The 26,137-nt window shown below is 46.6% G+C and overlaps 1 protein-coding gene and 1 long non-coding RNA gene across 2 annotated transcripts; both read right to left on the reverse strand.

The window, feature by feature from the left end:
• Window positions 1-291: 291 nt before the first annotated feature.
• Window positions 292-1,433, reverse strand: LOC123105238 (photosystem I reaction center subunit III, chloroplastic). The gene is made up of 2 exons (XM_044527266.1): window positions 596-1,433; window positions 292-493 (listed from the first exon to the last, which is right to left on the reverse strand). The coding sequence occupies exon 1, from the start codon at window positions 1,333-1,335 to the stop codon at window positions 640-642; it is 696 nt and encodes a 231-aa protein (XP_044383201.1). The 5' UTR covers window positions 1,336-1,433; the 3' UTR covers window positions 292-493; window positions 596-639.
• Window positions 1,434-7,487: 6,054 nt separating this feature from the next.
• Window positions 7,488-10,765, reverse strand: LOC123107909 (uncharacterized). The gene is made up of 2 exons (XR_006451797.1): window positions 7,938-10,765; window positions 7,488-7,810 (listed from the first exon to the last, which is right to left on the reverse strand). It is a non-coding gene; the product is annotated as an uncharacterized lncRNA (long non-coding RNA).
• Window positions 10,766-26,137: the final 15,372 nt, after the last annotated feature.

A 26,137-nucleotide genomic window follows, 5' to 3' on the forward strand; every position in this document is an offset into this window, starting at 1 on the left:
GCGGACGAATTCCAACATCTCATGGTTAAATTTCAGCAATCCAGACCTTGCTCTACTAGACTAAACAAGATGGTGGCAACCGGTGATTTAAGTATGGGATTCAGCGTGGCAAAGTTTGTGTAGTGTTTCTGAGTAGCAACGCAGATCTTTCATATTGCTCCATGTGGACCAATGGACCATGTATGTTAAGTTTGCTAGTAGACATTTGGCTTGTACGTATTCTTATAAAAATATCGACCTTTTTTCTAAGTTGAGTTTCCTATGTATGTTCGCACATTTTCACTCATAATATGCTGTGCATCATGAAATTGTTCTCAACAATTTGAACAATGGTAAAATACACAAATGTGAAGAGAGAACACAATAGTTATACAAGATTGGGTTCAGTTTCTTAAATACAAGAGAGCTTCCATTTCTCCAGGATCCTATCAGCTCCTACACCAAGCCCACACAGATCGACACCACAAGCCCTCATCCATCCTCCGCTGTCCATCTGCCAAAGCAAACAAGAACGCAAGATACATTAATCTTCCACCATTGATTGATTGAGCCATGGCTTTGAGCACATTAATTCAGACATGGGTGCAGAGCTCACCTGAGTTGGGACCGACTAGCCAACCACGCACGCATGGCCGCTGATTAGTAGCCGATGTCGGCGTCGTCGACGACGAGGTCGCCGTTGATGAGCTCGCGGTAGGCGGCGACGGGCCAGATGAAGCCCCTGGGGATGATCCTGGCGGCGAGCTCGACGTCGATGATGATCTCCCTCATGGCGGGCTTCTTCTCGCCGCTGACGGCGATGAGGTAGCTGCGGCCGACCCACCCGATCCAGCCGGCGATGTAGAGGAAGAGCACGCCGGGGGTGATGAACTCGCCCCAGTGCCGCTGGTCGCCGCTGACGATGAGGTGGGGCAGGCCGTCGGAGCCGCAGAGCAGGCCGAACTTGCCGTAGTTCTCAAACCGGCGCTTGGTCTTCTCGATGGTGGCCTGGATGGCGAGCGCGGGGGCCGAGTCGGGCGCGTACTTCTTGAGCGACGAGTTGAGCTTCTTCACCGACTGCTTCTCCCGCTTGGCGAACGCCTTGGACTCCTTGCACGGGGTCAGGCCCGCGATGTCGGCGGCAGCCGGCGGCGGGGAGGTGGCGGCGGAGGAGAGGAGGACGGAGGAGAGCGCCAGGGCCGCCGAGAAGGTCTTGATGGAGGCGGAGAGGGAGGGGGTGGTGTTGTCGCCGCTGGACGCGGAGCAGGAGACGGAGAGGCGCGCCGGCGGGCGGGCCAGGCGCGGCTTGGCGGCGAAGGCCGTGGAGGTGGCGATGGAGGCGGTGAGGGCGGCCATTGCTGCTGCGTCCGGCGTGTCCTTGGCGCGCGCGCGGGCGGGCGGGCGTGTGGAGGGGTTTGATTCGTGATCGTTGGAGGGTGGGGGTGGGCGATTAGTTTGTGTGGGTTTGTAAGAGGAGGGGATAAGGGGCGTGGCGCGAGTGGGTGAGGCGGGGATAAGGGGGAGTGAGGTGGGCGCGCGCCATTGGCACGGGGGAATCCGGCGTGGCCGGGTGGGAGCCGGCGGGAAGATTTTGTGGGGGAAAAGGGCTTGTGGCTGCGGTGCGCCGTGGCCAGCCGGGGCTACGTGCTGGTTATATTTTGAAGAAAAAAAAGAATCAAGACATGGACATACAACATGTATTTACCATGGTCCAAGAATACTATCTAAACCTGAATTCCGGAAATAGTTTGAAGAACAAAAAGAAAAATATGTGTTGGTGCTGATTTGAATTACTTGCTACTCCCTCCTTCCATCTATATAGGGCCTAATGCGTTTTTCAAGACCGCCTTTGACTATTGATAAAATTAATACTACATGACATGCATAATGTGAAAATTATATCATTGAGAGCTCCTTTCACATACGAATTTGATGATGTGCTTTGTGTAAGTTGCATGTCATATATTATTGCTCTAACATTTGGTCAAAGTTAGCCTCGAAAACCGCATTAGGCCCTATATAGATGGAAGGAGGGAGTACCACTGTTCAGCGTTGGATCCGCTTTTGCTTGTTTCTTGAGCTACGGGATGGATATGGGTTTGAATTTTTGTGGGATGGCACATACATCGTGTCAATGGTTTGATATTGTTTTTAATCTTTTTAGCGATTTCTAGAGGCGATCGAAACAACAAGGGGAAATACCACTTTCTTTCTCATTTCTAAAGACGAGGTAATGCACTAGCTCCAACACCGCACCACAGGACAACGACTAGATTTTGTACAAGGATTTACGATTTTACATGTTGCACTCTCCACGTGGGTTGTCCTCAAGCATGAAATTGTTAGACTAGACATGATTATCAATATTATTCTCAGCAAGAAATGCACTTATCATAAATCTCTACCACCTTACTGTCCCAGATCCGTCATGCCTAATTTCCAGATACCACTCATTCCAAAGTAGAAAAGATATTGATCTCGAGGAATGCTCGATGATGAGGAGACTTCATTGCCTAGCTCTAGCTGATTAGAATTTGGAGCTTAATAATAATACAAACCAAGGAAAGTTGAACGTGGTGAAAGGTCACAAATGAGAAAGAAAGTGTGGCCAATTCATATGATGAATGTTGGAAAGGAGAAGCTTTATATAGGCATGCAACATGAGGGTGAGGTACACTATTACTTTAAGAAGGCTCTCTTGCGAGTAACTATGCCCATAGTCATTGCACGAAGGGATGCATGTCAGGTTAGAGCATCTCTAGCCGTTGCCCCCCTCCCCCCCCAGGACGCATAAAAATCGCCCCCTGGGGCGAGCCGGCGATACAATCGGCGCTGGAACCGGTTTTGCACCTAGTCGTCGCCCCCAGGTGCCGAAAATGGCCCATTTTTCAGCCCCATTTCGACGAATAAAGGGCCCATATGAGCGAGAATAGGCCCATATTCGGCGTGGTTCGCCGTGTCTCGGCGTTCAATTATCAACATAATTTTTTATCACATATTTCATCACAGAAAAATCAAATACTTCAACAAAATAGTACAACAACAAATAGTTCAATACAAATTATATAGTTCAACAAATAAAAACGCATATTTCATCACACGTCGCGCCCGGCGTCCCCCTTGAGCCTCCATAGGTGCTCAATCAGATCTTTCTGCAGTTGATGATGCACCTGTGGGTCTCGGATCTCCTGACGCATACTGAGATAGGCAGTCCAGGTTGCCGGTAGCTGGTGATCAACTTCGGCTAGAGGACCCTTCCTGTAGTATGGTTCAGTGTCGAACACTGGGTCTTCTTGCTCGCTCTCGATGATCATGTTGTGCAAGATGACACAACAAGTCATAATCTCCCACATTTGATCTTTGGACCAGGCCTGAGCGGGGTACCGGACAACAGCAAATCGAGATTGGAACACGCCAAATACCCGCTCGACATCCTTCCTGCAAGCCTCCTGAAACTTCGCAAACCAGGCGTTCTTGCCTCCTGGCATAGGGTTTGAGATCGTCTTCAAAAATGTCGACCATCTCGGATAGATGCCATCAGCTAGATAGTACCCCTTGTTATAGTGCCGCCCATTGATCTCGAAGTTCACCGGAGGAGAATGACCTTCAACAAGCTTGGCAAAGACAGGAGAGCACTGCAGCACGTTGATGTCATTGTGAGTTCCTCGCATACCAAAGAAGGAGTGCCAAATCCAGAGGTCCTGTGTGGCCACCGCCTCAAGTACCACACTGCAACCGCCTTTGGTGCCTTTGTACATCCCCTGCCAAGCAAATGGGCAATTCTTTCATTTCCAATGCATGCAGTCGATGCTTCCAAGCATCCCAGGAAATCCTCTTGCTGCATTCTGTGCTAGGATCTGAGCAGTGTCTTCCGCATTGGGTGTTCTCAAGTATTGCGGTCACACTGCCACCACTGCCTGACAGAACTTGTAGAAACACTCTATGCCGGTGGACTCGGCCATGCACCCATAGTCGTCGAGTGAATCACCGGGGAGCTCCGTATGCAAGCATCCTCATCGCTGTCGTGCACTTTTTGATCGAGGTGAATCCAAGTTTCCCGGTGCAATCCATCTTGCACTTGAAGTAGTTGTCGAACTCCCGGATGGAATTCACAATTCTGAAGAAGAGCTTTCGGCTCATCCGATAACGGCGCTGAAATGTTTTGTCGCCGTGAAGTGGAGCATCGGCGAAGTAGTCGGAGTAGAGCATGCAGTAGCCTTTGAGACGATGCCGTTTTTTTGCTTTCACCCGCCCAAAAGCCGAGCCACCTCGCCGCGGCTTTTCATTGCTCGCCAGCAGCTGGGCGAGGGCGGCGAGCACCATCATATGCTCTTCTTCCTGGACGTCGGCCTTGGCTTCCTCCTCCAGCAGCACGGCGAGCGCTTCCTCGTCATTCGAGTCCATCGCCGAGGCAGACAAATTGCCGAACACCTTGCGCCCGATGGGCGTGCACCCGCCACTAAACTGCCCCTCCGCGGGCGGAAACGGCAGCCGGAAACGCCCAGCTGCTGTTGGAGGGGCTGCCTCGGCGAACCTCTGCTATTTTTCCGGCAGGGAATGGCTATCTAGCGGTGAAAGGCGGCGGCCGGCGCCGGGATATAGCTAGTGGCGGCCGAGGGCGCGGGGGCTGGAAGGCGAGTCGGGGAAGAAAATCTTGACTTTTCACCTGAGGGTGTGGGCCAGCCGCGCTTTTCCCTTGCGCCGGAGCCCCCGATCGCCCCCCAGTGCGCCGGGTTCGGCCTGCGGTCACTAGGCGGAAAAAGGGCCGAACCGGCGCTTTTCATCGTCCTGGGGGCGCGACTGAGGCGTTTTTTTGGCGCCGGCGCCAAAAAGTGGCCTGGGGGGGCCTGTTGAGGGCGCGGCTGGAGATGCTCTTACCATGTAGATAGGACAAGGGGGGCTCACCCATGCGACTCCATCTCTCTCTCTCTCTCTCTCTCTCTCTCTCTCTCTCTCTTTGAAAGTTTGAAAAAACTTGAAAGTTAAATTTCGCAAAAGTTAGAAATTTCCGATAGCTAAACTTTCTTGAAAATTAGAATACTGATATTTTTAATTCTAGAAGTCCAACTTTTCAAAAGGTAGAAATATTTGAAAATTTAAAGTTCCATTTTATTTTTATAAATGTTGGAATTTCTGGAAGTTGGGTCTGCATCTTGTAGAAGTTACTGAAAAGAAAATTTTGGCCAAGCATAAACATTAAAAAAGGAAATCTCACCACGTCTAGGAAGTGATAGTTGAAAAACCAATTAGCGTGACCTGTTGATTAGAATCGTCCCCAGTGCTCTTACAATTTAAACTTTCCTGACATAGTTGAGTAATGATGCAACTATAATTTCATAGGATGATCTTACCCGCATGTATCTTTGGTATTATCCATGAGCAAGAGTACAATGACTCCCTAGTAAATTGTCCCACTAAAACTTTCTATGGCTTGTTGAAATCACTTAGTCTCGACATTTGCCTACAACTGTAGAATAAACTATCACATGCATGTGTCTCACAATACACATGTAAAATCTTTCTTTCATGTTATCTCGGAAGCACAGGTCGACACATTTATGTTTTGTGTGAGGGTCGCACTTGAAAATTTGGGTGGGAGTCGGCGGGTAGATTTCATGTTATCTAAGAAACACAACTGTAGAATAAACTATCACATGCATGCGTCTCACAATACACATTTTTGTTTCTAGAGCTCTGCGATAGATATCGGTTTGAATTTTTGTGAGATGGTACACACATAGTGTCAATGGCTTGATATTGTTTCAAATCTTTTTTTGCGATTTCTTGAGATGATCAAAACAACAACGGGAAATACCACACACATGGACAAGGTAATGGACTAGCTCAGTAGCTCCGACACCTCACCGCGTGGCAACAAGTAGATTTTGTATAAGGATTTGCTATTGTACAAATTTCACAATACACCTGAATGGTCCTCAAGGAGGAATTGCTATTTTCTGTTGTATTTCTAGCATTATATTTTTTATATTTATGGCACTACTCTACCAATATGTTACTCTTCTATCATTAATATTTGATAAATTTTAAAATATTATACCAAATAACACCTATTTGAAGTTAAATAATTAAGTGAGAATATGCTTTAAGTTGTATTAGTTCTTTAATTACAAGAATTCTTCAATATTTATGGCCTCCTTCTGCACTAAGGCTCTAAATTTTCGGAGATGCCCAGCCCATAACAAAATCCTAAACCTACTCATGATTTGTTCGTAGCCTACGGACCCCCCCACCCCCCTTGAATTTCATGGTGGGCCCCACTTCACTACTAATATCCAATTAAAAACTGGCACATCATCATGTAAAGTTAATTTTGTTAAATTTATCCATATGTGTAGCATTTTTTTTGGCTCGTAATCATGGTCCGTTTTGCTTTTGGGACTTTGACCCAAGGTAGAGGCGAACAAGCATAATCTTGGTTGTGCATGAGCATCGTGGCAGGGTACATGACACTTGACAAAAATTAGAGCTTTCAGGGTACATGACACTTGACAAAAATTCAAGGAGATGAATAATTGAACAACGAATATAGCCTCGTTTCATGTTGATAGTGGTCTGTTCGGTTGGTTTGTTTGGAATTTCCTTGTGACCTTGTCCTAGACGAGTATTTTCAATGATTTTCTATCCAAAACCGGAATTTCTTGTTGATTTGATCATATTGGTGGCATGCTTCGTACGCTTCCATGAGTGAACTAGCCCCAATGGCAGTTATGTGTCGAGTATATCACAGTATCACACAGCCATAGCAGTTCCAGTCGGCACTCTCGGCCATTACAACACTTAAGGCCTTTTTTGGTTTGTAGGATTTTTGTAGGGATTTCATAGGATAGGATTTTTATAGGAAAAATTCCTTTAAAGCCCTTTGATTTGTAGGAATGGAATCCTATTTCTATGGAGGAATTCTTCCTATCCTCCACATTTCATAGGAAAATAAACATTAGCCTAGATTCAATGGAGAAAATCCTATAAAGTGAATCAAACGACATCTTCTTTCCTATTCCTACTCATAGGATTTGAGATGCATGTCATCTCAGTTCCTATGACTTTTCTATTTTTATGATTTCCCTACCCTATGAATCAAAGGAGGCCTTAGATTGAACTGACGGTTTGGCCATAATATGGATAGCAAATATGTAGGCGTCTTCTCCAACGTCAAGATGAAACGCCAGCCCTCGCAGAATCGACCCCAAGCCCACCAGGCTGGAACTATTATCTACTTCTACGACATATTCCTGCCATTCCCGCCCAACGATGTGTGTCTGAGTACATGGACTCCATGGAACATATACAGCAATGTGAAGCAGCACATGCCAAATGCTTCCTGATGCCGCTCATGCCAAGATAGTCCATGCATGCATAGAATTCTTTACAACTGCCATTCCTTGCTAGCTAGTCGTTTGGATTTCAACGGTGTAAGAAACTAACACACTACAAGAGCACTATTGTTGGTGATATTGTGCAGGTAGGACCGAATGACCAAACACAGAAGGGAACAAAAATCTCTAGCAATGACCGAAATAGTTTGTGGACTATTCCTGCAGTACATATAGCCTAGCTGGGCAAGAGTTATAAGTGACTACTAGTACAAATGCCCATGCGTTGCACCGGGCAAAAAAGAGGCACAACCTGCTTCATGTGCCATTACGCAACCATTTTTTATATCTAATTTCAATAAACATCAATAATAAGGTTAAACTGATAGTGCTTTTTGTAGCATGAAGTTCGGACGTGAAGAAGCCAACATACCATTCTTCATCTGATGGAAGAGTAGTTTTTCATACAATAGATTGCCAATTGTTTTTCTTTTGCTTTTCTGAAAACGCAGAAAATTCCTTATTATTAATAGAAGTTATTGTTTTCATAAACCATATAAACCATAGTAAGCTGATGTTAGCTATCAGTATAAAATGTCTGGATTGAAAGAATTTTCACGAGCTTACCCGAGTACAATGCCGCTGGTCCAGCTTGTTGGTGGAAACCAGATGTGGTCTTGTTGCTGGAGCTGGACTACTCACTGGACATGATTCTTCGGATGACTTTCCGCTATTGGATGCTCTCACCGGATTGGCACAACAAGTCGTCTGGCCTCATGACGATAACACTTGTCGTCGAGCCTGGAGCATCATACACTTCAATGTTTTCCATCGAACTTCGCATATATTCACACCATTTATTGTTTGCACATTATCAAATAAGCTAAATTTGACCAAACGTGTTGATCTGCTAGGAATAAAGGACCCAGGTCTACAATGCTACACAACTAAAAGAAGATTAAGCTTAGAGTTGTGATCGTACAACGCAAATAAGCAATACTTGACCGAACTGTGAAAAACAACATCCTACATTTAAAATTTGTAGCACTGCTTTTCCTTCTAGCAACCAAAATCAACCGTGCTATTGTAGCACTGCTTTTCCTTTCGAACAACAAAAATTAACTGCCTATTTATTGAACCATGACAAAGTTAAAGTACTAAACAACATTACCAATTATGGTGAATCTGAAAAACGAACATTGCGTGCCAAAATTGGCAGCACTACTGAGTTCTCTTCCTCTCTCAAAATTGGAAGAATATGAATAAAGCTATCCTCACACACCACACACATATCGGTCAGGCACGCGCGCCTCTGGCAGCCAACACTCATGTACAACATGCCGACAACATCACGCCCACACAACATGTTGGCCGGCTGTCATGCACCCAAATCCGCAGGCCGCCACACGTAAATGGATGCACTACCAAGCTGCTGACTCCGCCCCTGTATGCGCCCTGGTTGGCCTCGCCGCTGTGTAAGCAGGGGGCATGGACTCAAAATGACAAACTGAACACGTGTGGTGAAATGGTTTGCCAGGAATTCAACTGTTTCCGAATTCGAAAACAGCTGATTCATGGTGGTAGGACTAGGGTTCCTACCGGCTCTACTGCGTAGGTTGTAGGGGCAAGGAGGGAGTGGACGCGGCGAGGAACGGGCGCAACCGCACCAGGAGCGTCAAGGGGCCGCCGCGGGGAGGCCGACCACTCAAAGCGGGCATCCGCCCGACGCCCCATGGTACCATCATCACGGGACGTACGCTGGTCCTCCCGACGGCTGAGAGCAGGAGACCTCGCACGGCGGGGCTCGTCCGCACGACGCTCACCCCGTGCGGAGGAGGCACCCCGGGAGCCAGACGCCTCACCACGTTCCGAATTGCGGCGGCGCCAGTCCCCGTCGGACGCGCGTGGCGCCTCCTGTAGAGCAGTGGCCGGCCGGGCGAGGGACCCCTCCTGCTGGTGAGCCACGGGCAGGGGCCGGGAAACCAGCTTCGACCGGAGGGAGGCCTTCCTGGCCAGCTCGTCAGTCCGGCGGTGCTCGGCCTCCTAGCGACGAACGTCACCAGGAGAGCCCGGGAGGGGCAGGCGGGGGTCCCGGGACGGGTCACGCGGCGGAGGGGGCCGCCGGAGAAAGGTTCTGGCGTAGGTCAACACCTGGCCAGACCGGCTCAGGCCCGCCTCACTCTGCGCGAAAGAGGAATCCAGGGGGCGTTTGGGGCGCGGCTGCCCATCCACCACCTCACGGGTCATGAGGACGTCGAGGTAAGACCAGGAGCCGCCGGCGAAGGGGGAGAGGAGGGGAGGGCGGCCGGCAGCGTAGACGAATCTAGGGAAGGGGCGCAGACAGCGCGGGGGGGGGGGGGGGGGGGGGGGGGGGGGGACGCGAGAACGACAGTAACGGGAAGAGCGCCCGAAGCGCTGCACATCTGCCCCACCCGCGGATCGGATCCGCCCTGTTGGATCCAGATCCAACGGGCGGGATCAGCCAGGGCCAGCAGCCAGGCGCGATTGGCCCGGTCTAGCAAGGCCTGGGCCCGGCGGCCTGCATCACGCACCGCCTGGGCCGACATCCCACCCCTCCCATGCCCAGCCACGCCACGTCCAAGCAGGCCGGCCCAAGCCCCACCTGGGCCAGCGGCCACACAGGCCCTAGGCGGCCCACGCAGCCCTGCAGCCCTAGCAGGACCCGACCACGGGACGACATCGGCCTGGGACGTCGGTGGCGGCGGCAGCGCCGACGCCGCCGCTCCCCCGGCCACATCCAAGCCTAGATGCTCAGCCGCAGCCTAGGCCAGGGCAGGGGAGGGCACCGAGCCATCCACCACCGGGGAGCAAGGTCGCGCCGCCCCGGACACGAAGGGGAGATGCGGGGAAGGACGACCGCGCCGCGCAGCCGGTGGCCGGCCAGGACCGCGGCGACGAGCGCCAGGCCGCCCGTGGCGAGGGACAACACGGGCCGCCGCCAAGAACTCGTTGAAAAGCGGTGGCGCCTTCCACACCGGGCGCTCCACCATGCCCCCTCCTCCTCATCCTCCTCGCGAGGTCCGCCCACCTCACTGGCGATGGCGCGATGAAGAGGGATGGCCCGCGGCCGGGAGGGAGAGCCAAAGCAACGAAGGGAGCGATGCCGGCCATGGCAGAGGCGGCCGGCCGGCCCAGCAAGCGAATCCCGGCGGGGGGTCACGACGCCGCAACAGTCGCCAGAGCGCCCAAGTTTTCCCAGATAGCACACTCACCATAAAGCTTCCCTGTCCTTAAAAGAAGTTCTGGGCACCTCCATTTTTACTGTTCTATTCAGTCAAGTCAAGCGATTTTTAGAGACGATCGAAACAACAAGGGGAAATACAACACACATGGACGAGGTAATGCACTAGCTCCAACACCGCATCACGGGGCAAAAAGTATATTCTGTAGAAGGATTTGCTATTGTGCAACTTGCATGGTACAAATGGGTGGTTCTAAAGGAGGACATTGTTAGACTAGACATGATTATCGATGTTATTCTCAACAAGAAATGCATTTATCATAAATCTCTACCATCTTGCTGTCTCAGATCCATCATGCCTAATTTCCAGATACCACTCATTCCAAAGTAGAACAGACATTCATCTCGAGGAATGCTCGATGGCGCGGAGACTTCATCGCCTAGCTCTAGCTTAATAGAATTTGAAGCTTAATAATAAGACATACCAAAGAAAGTTGGATGTGATGAAATATCACAAAAGAGAAAGAAATTGTGGCCAGTTCGTATGATGAATGTTCGAAAGGAGAAGCTTTATATAGGCATGGAACATGAGGGTGAGATACAGTATTACTCTACGAAGGCTCTCTTGCCGGTAATTGTGCCCATAGTCATTGCGCCAAGCGTTGCATGTAACTGCTTCATGTTACCATGTAGATAGGACAAGGAGGCCTCACCCACGTGACCCTCACTCTCTCTCTCTCTCTCTCTCTCTCTCTCTCTCTCCTACGAAAATTCAGACTTCTTAAAATTTAAAACTTTTCAAAGTTTGATCTTTTTTGAAGTTTTTGAATTTTGAATCCATTATGTTTGAAAATCCTTAAAGCTAAACTTTGTCAAAAATTAGAATACTAATATTTCAAATTCTAGAAGTCCAAATTTTCCACAAGTGAAATATTTGATAGTTTAAAATTCCAAAACTTTGAAATTTTTAAAAATGTTGGAATTTCTGAAAGTTGGGGCTGGATTGTTGTAAATGTGGGTGAGGCAGGGATAAGAGCAACTCTAGCAGATGCCCTTTCACGTCATTGGCTCGTATATTTGCGGCCGTTTTATTGTTTCAGTCTTTTTCAGGCCAGAACATATGCGCCAAATTTCCCTCGGCCCATAAAAAATATACGGGCAGCCCGCAAACCACTGCTTCCATTGTGTTATCTAGGTAGGGGGGGATTTTGTTGGAAATATGCCCTAGAGGCAATAATAAATTAGTTATTATTATATTTCCTTGTTCATGATAATCGTTTATTATCCATGCTATAATTGTATTGATAGGAAACTCAGATACATGTGTGGATACATAGACAACACCATGTCCCTAGTAAGCCTCTAGTTGACTAGCTCATTGATCAATAGATGGTTACGGTTTCCTGACCATGGACATTGGATGTCATTGATAACGGGATCACATCATTAGGAGAATGATGTGATGGACAAGACCCAATCCTAAGCCTAGCACAAGATCATGTAGTTCGTATGCTAAAGCTTTTCTAATATCAAGTATCATTTCCTTAGACCATGAGATTGTGCAACTCCCGGATACCGTAGGAATGCTTTGGGTGTACCAAACGTCACAATGTAACTGGGTGACTATAAAGGTGCACTACAGGTATCTCCGAAAGTGTCTGTTGGGTTGGCACGAATCGAGACTGGGATTTGTCACTCCGTGTAAACAGAGAGGTATCTCTGGGCCCACTCGGTAGGACATCATCATAATGTGCACAATGTGATCAAGGAGTTGATCACGGGATGATGTGTTACGGAACGAGTAAAGAGACTTACCGGTAACGAGATTGAACAAGGTATCGGGATACCGACGATTGAATCTCGGGCAAGTATCGTACCGATAGACAAAGGGAATTGTATACGGGATTGATTAAGTCCTTGACATCGTGGTTCATCCGATGAGATCATCGTGGAACATGCGGGAGCCAACATGGGTATCCAGATCCCGCTGTTGGTTATTGACCGGAGAACGTCTCGGTCATGTCTGCATGTCTCCCGAACCCGTAGGGTCTACACACTTAAGGTTCGATGACGCTAGGGTTATAAAGGAAGCTTGTATGTGGTTACCGAATGTTGTTCGGAGTCCCGGATGAGATCCCGGACGTCACGAGGAGTTCCGGAATGGTCCGGAGGTAAAGATTTATATATGGGAAGTCCTGTTTTGGTCACCGGAAGAGTTTCGGGGTTTATCGGTAACGTACCGGGACCACCGGGAGGGTCCCGGGGGTCCACCAAGTGGGGCCACCAACCCCAGAAGGTTGCGTGGGCCAAGAGTGGTGAGGGACCAGCCCCTTAGTGGGCTGGTGCGCCTCCCACCAAGGCCCAAGGCGCAGGGAGAGTGGGAGGGGGCAAACCCTAGGTCCAGATGGGCCTTAAGGCCCACCCTAGGGGCGCCTCCCCCTCTCCCCTCTCTTGGCCGCCACCCAAGACCCATCTAGGGCTGCCGCCCCTCTAGGGGTGGGAACCCTAGAGGGGGCGCAGCCTCCTCCCCTTCCCCTATATATATGAGGCCTGGGGGGCTGCACATAACACACGCGATTCTATCTCTCGTTGGTGCAGCCCTGCGTCTATCTCTCCCTCCTCTTCTGTGGTGCTTGGCGAAGCCCTACAGGATTGCCATGCTCCTCCATCACCACCACGCTGTTGTGCTGCTGCTGGATGGAGTCTTCCTCAACCTCTCCCTCTCTCCTTGCTGGATCAAGGCGTGGGAGACGTCACCGGGATGTACGTGTGTTGAACGCGGAGGTGCCGTGCGTTCGGCACTTGGTCATCGGTGATTTGAATCACGACAAGTACGACTCCATCAACCCCGTTCACTTGAACGCTTCCGCTTAGCGATCTACAAGGGTATGTAGATGCACTCTCCTTCCCCTCGTTGCTGGTCTCTCCATAGATAGATCTTGGTGACACGTAGGAAAATTTTGAATTTCTGCTACGTTCCCCAACAGTGGCATCGTGAGCTAGGTCTATTGTGTTGATTCTACGCACGAGTAGAACACAAAGTAGTTGTGGGCGTTGATTTTGTTCAATATGCTTGCCGTTACTAGTCTTATCTTGATTCGGCGGCATCGTGGGATGAAGCGGCCCGGACCAACCTTACACGTACTCTTACGTGAGACCGGTTCCACCGACAAACATGCACTAGTTGCATAAGGTGGCTGGCAGGTGTCTGTCTCTCCCACTTTAGTCGGATCGGATTCAATGAAAAGGGTCCTTATTAAGGGTAAATAGCAATTGGCATATCACGTTGTGGTCTTTGCGTAGGTAAGAAACGTTCTTGCTAGAAACCCATAGCAGCCACGTAAAACATGCAAACAACAATTAGAGGACGTCTAACTTGTTTTTGCAGGGTATGCTATGTGATGTGATATGGCCAAAGGATGTGATGAATGATATATGTGATGTATGAGATTGATCATGTTCTTGTAATAGGAATCACGACTTGCATGTCGATGAGTATGACAACCGGCAGGAGCCATAGGAGTTGTCTTAATTTATTTATGACCTGCGTGTCAACTTAAACGTCATGTAATTACTTTACTTTTATTGCTAACCGTTAGCTGTAGTAGTAGAAGTAATAGATGACGTGACAACTTCATGAAGACACGATGATGGAGATCATGATGATGGAGATCATGGTGTCATGCCGGTGACGATGATGATCATGGAGCCCTAAGATGGAGATCAAAGGAGCTATATGATATTGGCCATATCATGTCACTATTATTTGATTGCATGTGATGTTTATCATGTTTATACATCTTATTTGCTTAGAACGACGGTAGTAAATAAGATGATCTCTCATTAAAATTTCAAGAAAGTGTTCCCCCTAACTGTGCACCGTTGCGACAGTTCGTAGTTTCGAAGCACCACGTGATGATCGAGTGTATAGATTCTTACGTTCGAATACAACGGGTGTTGACGAGCCTAGCATGTACAGACATGGCTTCGGAACACATGCAAACACTTAGGTTGACTTGACGAGCCTAGCATGTACAGACATGGCCTCGGAACACAGAAGACCGAAAGGTCGAGCATGAGTCGTATGGTAGATACGATCAACATGAAGATGTTCACCGACGTTGGCTAGCCCGTCTCACGTGATGATCGGACACGGCCTAGTTGACTCGGATCATGTAATCACTTAGATGACTAGAGGGATGTCTATCTGAGTGGGAGTTCATAAGATGAACTTAATTATCCTGAACATAGTCAAAAGGATTTTGCAAATTATGTCGTAGCTCACGTTTCAGTTCTACTGTTTAGATATGTTCCTAGAGAAAATTTAGTTGAAAGTTGATAGTAGAAATTATGCGGACTAGGTCCGTAAACTGAGGATTGTCCTCATTGCTTCATAGAAGGCTTATGTCCTTAATGCACCGCTCAGTGTGCTGAACCTCGAACGTTGTCTGTGGATGTTGCGAACATCTGACATACACATTTTGATAACTACATGATAGTTCAGTTAAACGGTTTAGAATTGAGGCACCGAAGACGTTTTTGAAACGTCGCGAAACATATGAGATGTTTTGAGGGCTGAAATTGGGATTTCATGCTCGTGCCCATGTCAAGAGGTATAAGACCTCCGACGATTTTCTTAGCCTACAAACTAAGGGAGAAAAGCTCAATTGTTGAGCTTGTGCTCAGATTGTCTGAGTACAACAATCATTAGAATCAAGTGGGAGTTGATCTTCCAGATAAAATAGTGATGTTTCTCCGAAGTCATTACCACCAAGCTGCTAGAGCTTCGTGTTGAACTATAATATATTAGGGATATATATGATGATCCTTGAGATATTCGCGATGTTTGACACCGCGAAAGTAGAAATCAAGAAGGAGCATCAATTGTTGATGGTTGATGAAACCACTAGTTTCAAGAAGGGCAAGGGCAAGAAGGGATACTTCATGAAACGGCAATTCAGCTGCTGCTCTAGTGAAGAAACCCAAGGTTGAACCCAAACCCGAGACTAAGTGCTTCTGTAATAAGGGGAACAGCCGCTGGAGCAGGATTACCCTAGATACTTGGTAGATGAGAAGGCTGTCGATAGAAGTATATTGGATATACATTATGTTAATGTGTACTTTACTAGTACTCCTAGTAGCACCAGGGTATTAGATACCGGTTCGGTTGCTAAGTGTTAGTAACTCGAAATAAAAGCTACGGAATAAACGGAGACTAGCTAAAGGTGAGCTGATGATATGTGTTGGAAGTGTTTCCAATGTTGATATAATCAAATATCGTACGCTCCTTCTACCATCGAGATTGGTGTTTGTGTTGAGCATAGACATGATTGGATTATGTCTATCGCAATACGATTATTCATTTAAGGAGAATAATGGTTACTCTGTTTGAATAACACCTTCAATGGTCTTACACCTAAAATGAATGGTTTATTGAATCTCGATCGTAGTGATACACATGTTCATGCCAAAAGATAGTAATGATAGTACCACCTACTTGTGGCACAGCCACGTAAGTCATATCGGTACAAAACGCATGAAGAAGCTCCATGTTCATGGATCTTTGGACTCACTCATTTTTGAAAAGTTTGAGACATGCGAACCATGTCTATTGGTGTGTATGCATGAAGAAACTCCATGCAAATGGACCGTTTGGACTCACTTGATTTTGAATCACTTGAGGCATGCAAATCATACCACATGGGCAAAATGACTGAAAGCCTCGGTTTCAGTAAAATGGAACTAGAAAGCAAATTGTTGGAAGTAATACATTTTGATGTGTGTAGTCCAATGAGTGCTGAGGCATGTAGTGGATATCGTTATGTTCTTTCTTCACAGATAGTTTGAGTAGATGTTGAGTACATTTACTTGATGAATCACGAGTCTGAATTGTTGAAAGGTTCAAGTAATTTCAGGGTGAAGTTGAAAGATCGTCGTAACAAGAGGATAAAAAGATCTATGATATGATCATAGAGATGAATATCTGAATTACGAGTTTGGCACAAAATTAAGACATTGTGGAAATCGTTTCACAACTAATACAGCCTGGAACACCATAGTGTGATGGTGTGTCCGAACATCACAACTGCACCCTATTGGATATGATGCATACCATGATGTCTCTTATCGAATTACCATGATAGTTTATGGGTTAGGCATTAGAGACAACCACATTCACTTTAAATAGGGCACCACGTAATTCCAATGAGGTGACACTGTATGAACTATGGTTTAGAGAAACCTAAGCTGTCATTTCTTAAAAGTTTGGGGCTGCGATGCTTATGAGGAAAAGTTTCAGGCCGATAAGCTCGAACCCAAAGCGGATAAATGCATCTTCATAGGAAAACCCAAAACAGTTGGGTATGCCTCCTGTCTCAGATCCGAAAGCAATAAAGGATTGTTTCTAGAATCAGGTCCTTTCTCGAGGAAAAGTTTCTCTCGAAAGAATTGAGTGGGAGGATGGTGGAGACTTGATGAGGTTATTGAACCGTCACTTCAACTAGTGTATAGCAGGGCACAAAGAGTTGTTCCTGTGGCACCTACACCAATTGAAGTGGAAGCTTATGATATTGATCATGAGACTTCGGATCAAGTCACTCCCAAACCTCGTGGGATGACAAGGATGCGTACTACTTTAGAGTGGTACGTAACCCTGTCTTGGAAGTCATGTTGCTAGACAACAATGAACCTACGAGCTATGGAGAAGCGATGGTGGGCCTGGATTCCGATAAATGGCTTGAGGCCATATAATCCGAGATAGGATCCATGTATGAAAACAAAGTGTAGACTTTGGAAGAACTACTTGATGGTCGTGAGGCTGTTGAGTACAGATGGATTTGAAAGGAAGACGGACAATGATGGTAAATGTCACCATTAAGAAAGCTCGACTTGTCGTTAAGAAGTTTCCGGACAAGTTCAAGGAGTTGACTAAGGTGAGACTTTCTCACTCGTAGCGATGCTAAGAGTCTGTTGGAATTATATTAGCGATTACTGCATTATTTATGAAATCTTGCAGATAGGATGTCAAAACATTGTTTCCTCGACAATTTTCTTGAGGAAAGGTTGTATGTGATAGAACCGGAAGGTTTTGTCAATCCTGAAAGATGCTAATAAGTATGCAAAGCTCCAGCAATCCTTCTAAGGACTGGAGTAAGCATCTCGGAGTTGGAATGTATGCTTTGATGAGATGATCAAAGATTTTGGGTGTATACAAAGTTTGTGAGAAACTTGTATTTCCAAAGAAGTGAGTGGGAGCACTATAGAATTTCTGATGAGTATATGTTGTTGACATATTATGGATCAGAAATGATGTAGAATTTCTGTAAAGCATATAGGGTTATTTGGAAAGTGTTTTTCAATGGAAAGCCTGGATTAAGCTACTTGAACATTGAGCATCAAGATCTATAAGGATAGATCAAAACGCTTAATGGAACTTTCAAATGAGCACATACCTTGACATGATCTTGAAGTTGTTCAAGATGGATCAGTCAAAGAAGGAGTTCTTGCCTAAGTTGTAAGGTATGAAGTTAAGACTTAAAGCTCAACCACGGCAGAATAGAGAGAAAGGACGAAGGTCGTCCCCTATGCTTAAGACATAGGCTCTACAGTATGCTATGATGTGTGCTGCACCTGAAGTGTGCCTTGCCATGAGTCAGTCAAGGGGTACAAGAGTGATCCAAGAACGGATCACAGGACAGTGGTCAAAGTTATCCTTAGTAACTAGTGGACTAAGGAATTTTCTCAATTATGGAGGTGGTAAAAGAGTTCGTCGTAAAGGGTTACGCCGATGCAAACTTTGACACTAATCCAGATTATTCTGAGTAGTAAACTGGATTCGTATAGTAGAACAGTTATTTGGAATAGCTCCAAGTAGAACGTGGTAGCTGCATCTAGGAGATGACATAGAGATTTGTGAAGCACACATGGATCTGAAAGGTTCAGACCCGTTGACTAAAATCTCTCTCACAAGCAACATGATCAAACCCAGAACTCTTTGGGTGTTAGTCACATGGCGATGTGACCTGTGAGTGTTAATCACATGGCGATGTGAACTAGATTATTGACTCTAGTGCAAGTGGGAGACTGTTGGAAATATGCCCTAGAGGCAATAATAAATTAGTTATTATTATATTTCCTTGTTCATGATAATCGTTTATTATCCATGCTATAATTGTATTGATAGGAAACTCAGATACATGTGTGGATACATAGACAACACCATGTCCCTAGTAAGCCTCTAGTTGACTAGCTCGTTGATCAATAGATGGTTACGGTTTCCTGACCATGGACATTGGATGTCATTGATAACGGGATCACATCATTAGGAGAATGATGTGATGGACAAGACCCAATCCTAAGCCTAGCACAAGATCATGTAGTTCGTATGCTAAAGCTTTTCTAATGTCAAGTATCATTTCCTTAGACCATGAGATTGTGCAACTCCCGGATACCGTAGGAATGCTTTGGGTGTACCAAACATCACAACGTAACTGGGTGACTATAAAGGTGCACTACAGGTATCTCCGAAAGTGTCTGTTGGGTTGGCACGAATCGAGACTGGGATTTGTCACTCCGTGTAAACGGAGAGGTATCTCTGGGCCCACTCGGTAGGACATCATCATAATGTGAACAATGTGATCAAGGAGTTAATCACGGGATGATGTGTTACAGAACGAGTAAAGAGACTTGCCGGTAACGAGATTGAACAAGGTATCGGGATACCGACGATCGAATCTCGGGCAAGTATCGTACCGATAGACAAAGGGAATTGTATACGGGATTGATTAAGTCCTTGACATCGTGGTTCATCCGATGAGATCATCATGGAACATGTGGGAGCCGACATGGGTATCCAGATCCCGCTGTTGGTTATTGACCGGAGAACGTCTCGGTCATGTCTGCATGTCTCCCGAACCCGTAGGGTCTACACACTTAAGGTTCGATGACGCTAGGGTTATAAAGGAAGCTTGTATGTGGTTGCCGAATGTTGTTCGGAGTCCCCGATGAGATCCCGGACGTCACGAGGAGTTCCGGAATGGTCCGGAGGTAAAGATTTATATATGGGAAGTCCTGTTTTGGTCACCGGAAGAGTTTCGGGGTTTATCGGTAACGTACCCGGACCACCGGGAGGGTCCCGGGGGTCCACCAAGTGGGGCCACCAACCCCAGAAGGTTGCGTGGGCCAAGAGTGGTGAGGGACCAGCCCCTTAGTGGGCTGGTGCGCCTCCCACCAAGGCCCAAGGCGCAGGGAGAGTGGGAGGGGGCAAACCCTAGGTCCAGATGGGCCTTAAGGCCCACCCTAGGGGCGCCTCCCCCTCTCCCCTCTCTTGGCCGCCACCCAAGACCCATCTAGGGCTGCCGCCCCTCTAGGGGTGGGAACCCTAGAGGGGGCGCAGCCTCCTCCCCTTCCCCTATATATATGAGGCCTGGGGGGCTGCACATAACACACGCGATTCTATCTCTCGTTGGTGCAGCCCTGCGTCTCTCTCTCTCCCTCCTCTTCTGTGGTGCTTGGCGAAGCCCTACAGGATTGCCACGCTCCTCCATCACCACCACGCCGTTGTGCTGCTGCTGGATGGAGTCTTCCTCAACCTCTCCCTCTCTCCTTGCTGGATCAAGGCGTGGGAGACGTCACCGGGCTGTACGTGTGTTGAACGCGGAGGTGCCGTGCGTTCGGCACTTGGTCATCGGTGATTTGAATCACGACGAGTACGACTTCATCAACCCCGTTCACTTGAACGCTTCCGTTTAGCGATCTACAAGGGTATGTAGATGCACTCTCCTTCCCCTCGTTGCTGGTCTCTCCATAGATAGATCTTGGTGACACATAGGAAAATTTTGAATTTCTGCTACATTCCCCAACAGATTTAGGGTTCCCGTCTTGGATAACATCCGCCCCCTCCGCCACCTTCCTTTCTTTTCTCCGACGACCGATTCCGGCCGTTTTCCCCCTCTCTAGCACAGATATATGGTGGGAGGAGGTCCTGCTGGAGTTGCTCTAAGGGGGACTGAGGTGGCCGCGCAATTGGCATATGAGAATCCGGGTGGGAGCCGACGGGAGATTTTTGTGGGGGCACCGGGCTTGTGGCTGCACTGCGGCGCGGGCCGTGTGCTCGTCGTATGCAGATTTCATGTCATTGTTTGAGCAAGTATACAAGGGATGTGGGAGCCTCCGGGCACATCTATCTATAATACCTAAATAGTTGATCCACACTATCTTATTTCTCTCAACATGCAGCCTATCCACATCAGCATTCCTGCCACATCAGCAACCCACCTTCCACTACTGAATTTTTCTGACATATATGTTGAAGCCACGTCATTCGTTGTGTCATTATTTTTCATAGAGCGCCTTACGATTTTGACTATCCTTATCAGCGCTGCAGCTTCGTACTAATTCCCCATAACCCACTAGTTGCATGTACACTAAACCGGCGAGGCAGACAACCAGTCGGCTACCGATGTAATTAAGCAGGTTTGTCCCTTCCTCTCCTCACGAACGAGGCGCATGCACACAAGGAAGAGGCGAGGCAGACGACTATCAAGCTGCCGAGGTAAATGAGCGGCTACCTATTTATTCTCCTATGACATGACTTTGTGTCTTGGACGGCCATTTGGCTGCTCTCATGGCCGCTCGTGGGTTCTGCTCAGCGGGTATATTGATCACCACCGAGAGGTTCCCTTGGTTCACCATGCACGCGAATACGCCCATGTCATCCTTTTTTGAAGACGCAGTCAGCAAAATCACCCATCTTCACGGCAATCCACCCGAGGGCCACAACGATGATGGACGCTCGACGTAGGGTGAGCTCCACCACCATGCCATCGACATCGGCCAGCACCAGCTGGAACGCTATCTACACATCGAGCTTTGTAACCACAGAGGTACTAACCACTGGGTTTCTCTTCCATCTCTCACTCCTACATATTTTATTCAGATATTATTTGCATTCTAGGATTCACATTATTAATTTGGTCAATTTAACCTTTTGCCATCTAACAGATCCTGTTTTTTCAACATCTTTGAATTTGCATCAATAGGTCATTATGTGGCTGCAGTTTAGGGCAAGAGATTCCAACCGGTAAGCATAAAGCTCAACATTTGGAGATAATATTTGTAACCGTGTTGTGTTTTTCTCCTCTCCTATTTTATTCAGACTACTTGGTTGCTAAATTGGAGGCAATTGCTCGTCTTCCCGATTTAGAACAATCCCGTTTATCTCTCAAATATGTGTCTTTTGCTCTGGGTATTTCAGCATTTTTTGAGATATCGATCATTGTTCCTAATAAGAGGTAGATGGCGACCCTTTACCAAAGAACCTAAGAAAATAATAAGATCCCACCTTTTTATTCCATGCAGATTAAATTTACGGCACCTTTTGAGAAAATGTTATGTTTTGGTTAGTGCCATTCCAAGTTAATCATTGGAGGATATATAGTTACAAATTTGAACATGCCTTCTGGTCTCTTATAGAGAACAAAAATATCAACATTGATGATAGAGTTACCATTTCTGGGAATGTGTGCTTGGCCACTTAGCTTTTATCCTGTGTAAACAGATAATAATGCTTGCTATTTACTAAAAAATTGTCTACCAATGTTGCTATATTCTCTAATCTACTCACTGCATTTGTTAAGATATTGTTGTATTTCATGTTGAAAACCTGCTCAAATTAATACATGGGGTTCACTGCCGCAAAGCACGAGGAACTTAGCAAGAAAAATTATTTTTAGCTCTTATTCTCCAGCACTCAATGTCTAATCTTACTATTACTTTTGCAATTCTATAAAGATACAACTACATGTACCCGAAGCAATGCGCGGGGTATCATCTAGTTAATACTGTTTTAACAACCACTACACAGAGAACGTAGTTGGTACTCCCAAGCTAGAAAAAAATCATTGTAATAATCGTGATTTCCGTTCTAGAAGCATTATCACATTGACATACGCCATGCATTTACCCCACATGCACATACTTTTTCTCGTGCTTCGAGATGAATATGGGATTGAATTTTTGTGACATAGCTAGGCACAGCGTCAATGGTTTGATATTGTTTCTAATCTTTTTGGTGATTTCTAGAGAGGAAACAACAAAGAGAAATACCTCACACATGGACGGGGTGATGCAGTAGCTCCAACACCTCACCACGGGTAAACAAGTTGTTTGTGTAGAAGGAATTGCTATTTTACATATTGCACATTATACAGTGGTTCTGCTCAAGGTTAGGATAGTTAGACTAGACATGATTGTTGATGTTATTCTCAACAAGAAATGCACTTATCATAAATCTCTACCACACCACTGTCTTAGATCCGTCATGCCTAATTTCCAGATACCACTCATTCCAAAGTAGATAAAATATTCCTCTGAGGAATGCTCGATGGCGCGGAGACTTCATTGCCTAGCTCTAGGTAAGTAGAATTTGAAGCTTAATAATAATACATACGAAAGAAAGTTGAAATATCACAAATGAGAAAGAAATTGTGCCAATTGGTATGATGAATGTTGGAAAGGGGAAGCTTTATATGTTGGGGAACGTAGTAATTTCAAAAAAAATTCCTATGCACACGCAAGATCATGGTGATGCATAGCAACAAGATGGGAGAGTGTTGTCCACATACCGTCGTAGACCGAAAGCGGAAGCGTTAGCACAACGTGGTTGATCTAGTCGTACGTCTTTACGATCCGACCGATCAAGTACCAAACGCACGGCACCTCCGAGTTTAGCACACATTCAACTCGATGACGTCCCGCGAGCTCCGATCCAGCAAAGCTTCACAAGAGAGTTTCGTCAGCACGACGGCGTGGTGACGGTGATGATGGTACTACCGAGTAGGGCTTCGCCTAAGCACCGCTACGATATGACTGAGGTGGATTATGGTGGAGGGGGGGCACCGCACACGGCTAAGAGATCAATGAGGGGAGGTGGAAGGGGGGAGGTGCGGCCGGCTAGGAGGAGGAGCGCCAGGAGGAGTCCTACTCCCACCGAGAGTAGGACTCCCTCCGTTCCTTGTTGGATTAGGAGAAGGGGGGAAAGAGGAGGGAGAGAGGAAGGAAAGGGGGGCGCCCCCCTCTCCTTGTCCTATTCGGACTAGAGGGGGAGGGGCGCGCGGCCCCGCCCTAGCTGCCTCTCCTCTTCTTCACTAAGGCCCACTATGGCCCATTAAGCCCCCTGGGGGGTTCCGGTAACCCCTCGGTACTCCGGTAAAATCCCGATTTCACCCGGAACATTTCCGATATCCAAATATAGGCTTCCAATATATCAATTTTCATGTCTTGACCATTTCAAGACTCCTCGTCATGTCCGTGATCACATCCGGGACTCCGAATAACCTTCGGTACATCAAAATTCATAAACTCATAATATAACCGTCATCAAAACTTTAAGCGTGCGGATCCTACGGGTCTGAGAACTATGTAGACATGACCGAGACACGTCTCCGGTCAATAAACAATAGCAGAACCTAGATTCTCATATTGGATCCCACATATTCTATGAAGATCTTTATCGGTCAGACCGCATAACAACATACGTTGTTCCCTTTGTCATCGGCATGTTACTTGCCCGAGATTCAATCATCGGTATCTCAATACCTAGTTCAATCTCGTTACCGGCAAGTCTCTTTACTCGTTCCGTAATACATCATACCGCAACTAACTCATTAGTTGCAATGCTGGCAAGGCTTAAGTGATGTGCATTACCGAGTGGGCCCAGAGATACCTCTTCGACGATCGGAGTGACAAATCCTAATCTCGTAATACGCCAACCCAACAAATACCTTCGGAGACACTTGTAGAGCACCTTTATAATCACCCAGTTACGTCGTGACGTTTGGTAGCACACAAAGTGTTCCTCTGGTAAACGGGGGTGGCATAATCTCATAGTCATAGGAACATGTATAAGTCATGAAGAAAGAAATAGCAACATACTGAACAATCGAGTCCTAAGCTAACGGAATGGGTCAAGTCAATCACATCATTCTCCTAATGATGTGATCCCGTTAATCAAATGACAACTCATGTCTATGGCTAGGAAACATAACCATCTTTGATCAACGAGCTAGTCAAGTAGAGGCATACTAGTGACACTCCGTTTGTCTATGTATTCACACACTATTATGTTTCCGGTTAATACAATTCTAGCATGAATAATAAACATTTATCATGATATACGGAAATAAATAATAACTTTATTATTGCCTCTAGGTCATATTTCCTTCAGTCTCCCACTTGCAGTAGAGTCAATAATCTAGATTATACAGTAATGATTCTAACACCCATGGAGTCTTGGTGCTGATCATGTTTTGCTCGTGGAAGAGGCTTAGTCAACGGGTCTGCAATATTCAGATCCGTATGTATCTTGCAAATTTCTATGTCTCCCACCTGGACTAGATCCCGGATGGAATTGAAGCGTCTCTTGATGTGCTTGGTTCTCTTGTGAAATCTGGATTCCTTCGCTAAGGCAATTGCTCCAGTATTGTCATAAAAGATTTTCATTGGACCCGATGCACTAGGTATGACACCTAGATCGGATATGAACTCCTTCATCTAGACTCCTTCATTTGCTGCTTTCGAAGTAGCTATGTACTCCGCTTCACATGTAGATCCCGCCACGACGCTTTGTTTAGAACTGCACCAACTGAAGGCTCCACCGTTCATTGTAAACACGTATCCAGTTTGCGATTTAGAATCGTCCGGATCAGTGTCAACGCTTGCATCAACATAGCCATTTACAATGAGCTCTTTGTCACCTCCATAAACGAGAAACATATCCTTAGTCCTTTTCAGGTATTTCAGGATGTTCTTGATCGCTGTCCAGTGATCCACTCCTGGATTACTTTGGTACCTCCCTGCTAGACTTATAGCAAGGCACACATCAGGTCTGGTACACAACATTGCATACATGATAGAGCCTATGGATGAAGCATAAGGAACATCTTTCGTATTCCCTCTATCTTCTGCAGTGGTCGGGCATTGAGTCTTACTCAACTTCACACCTTGTAGCACAGGCAAGAACCCTTTCTTTGTTTGATCCATTTTGAACTTCTTCAAAACTTTGTCAAGGTATGTGCTTTATGAAAGTCCAATTAAGCGTCTTGATCTATCTCTATAGATCTTGATGCCCAATATATAAGCAGCTTCACCGAGGTCTTTCATTGAAAAACTCTTATTCAAGTATCCCTTTATGCTATCCAGAAATTCTATATCATTTCCAATCAGCAATATGCCATCCACATATAATATCATAAATGCTATAGAGCTCCCACTCACTTTCTTGTAAATACAGGCTTCTCCAAAAGTTTGTACAAAACCAAATGCTTTCATCACACTATCAAAGCGTTTATTCCAACTCCGAGAGGCTTGCACCAGTCCATAAATGGATCGCTGGAGCTTGCACACTTTGTTAGCTCCCTTTGGATCGACAAAACCTTCCGGTTGCATCATATACAACTCTTCTTCCAGAAATCCATTCAGGAATGCAGTTTTTACATCCATTTGCCAAATTTCATAATCATAAAATGCGACAATTGCTAACATGATTCGGACAGACTTAAGCATCGCTACGGGTGAGAAGGTCTCATCGTAGTCAATCCTTTGAACTTGTCGAAAACCTTTCGCAACA

The sequence above is a fragment of the Triticum aestivum genome, chromosome 5A (genome assembly GCF_018294505.1).
Source record: "Triticum aestivum cultivar Chinese Spring chromosome 5A, IWGSC CS RefSeq v2.1, whole genome shotgun sequence".
Taxonomy (NCBI): Eukaryota; Viridiplantae; Streptophyta; class Magnoliopsida; order Poales; family Poaceae; genus Triticum; species Triticum aestivum.

Excerpts from the sequence above, each read along its gene's own strand:
- LOC123105238 (XM_044527266.1), bottom strand. The coding sequence starts at position 1,335 with ATGGCCGCCCTCACCGCCTCCATCGCCACCTCCACGGCCTTCGCCGCC.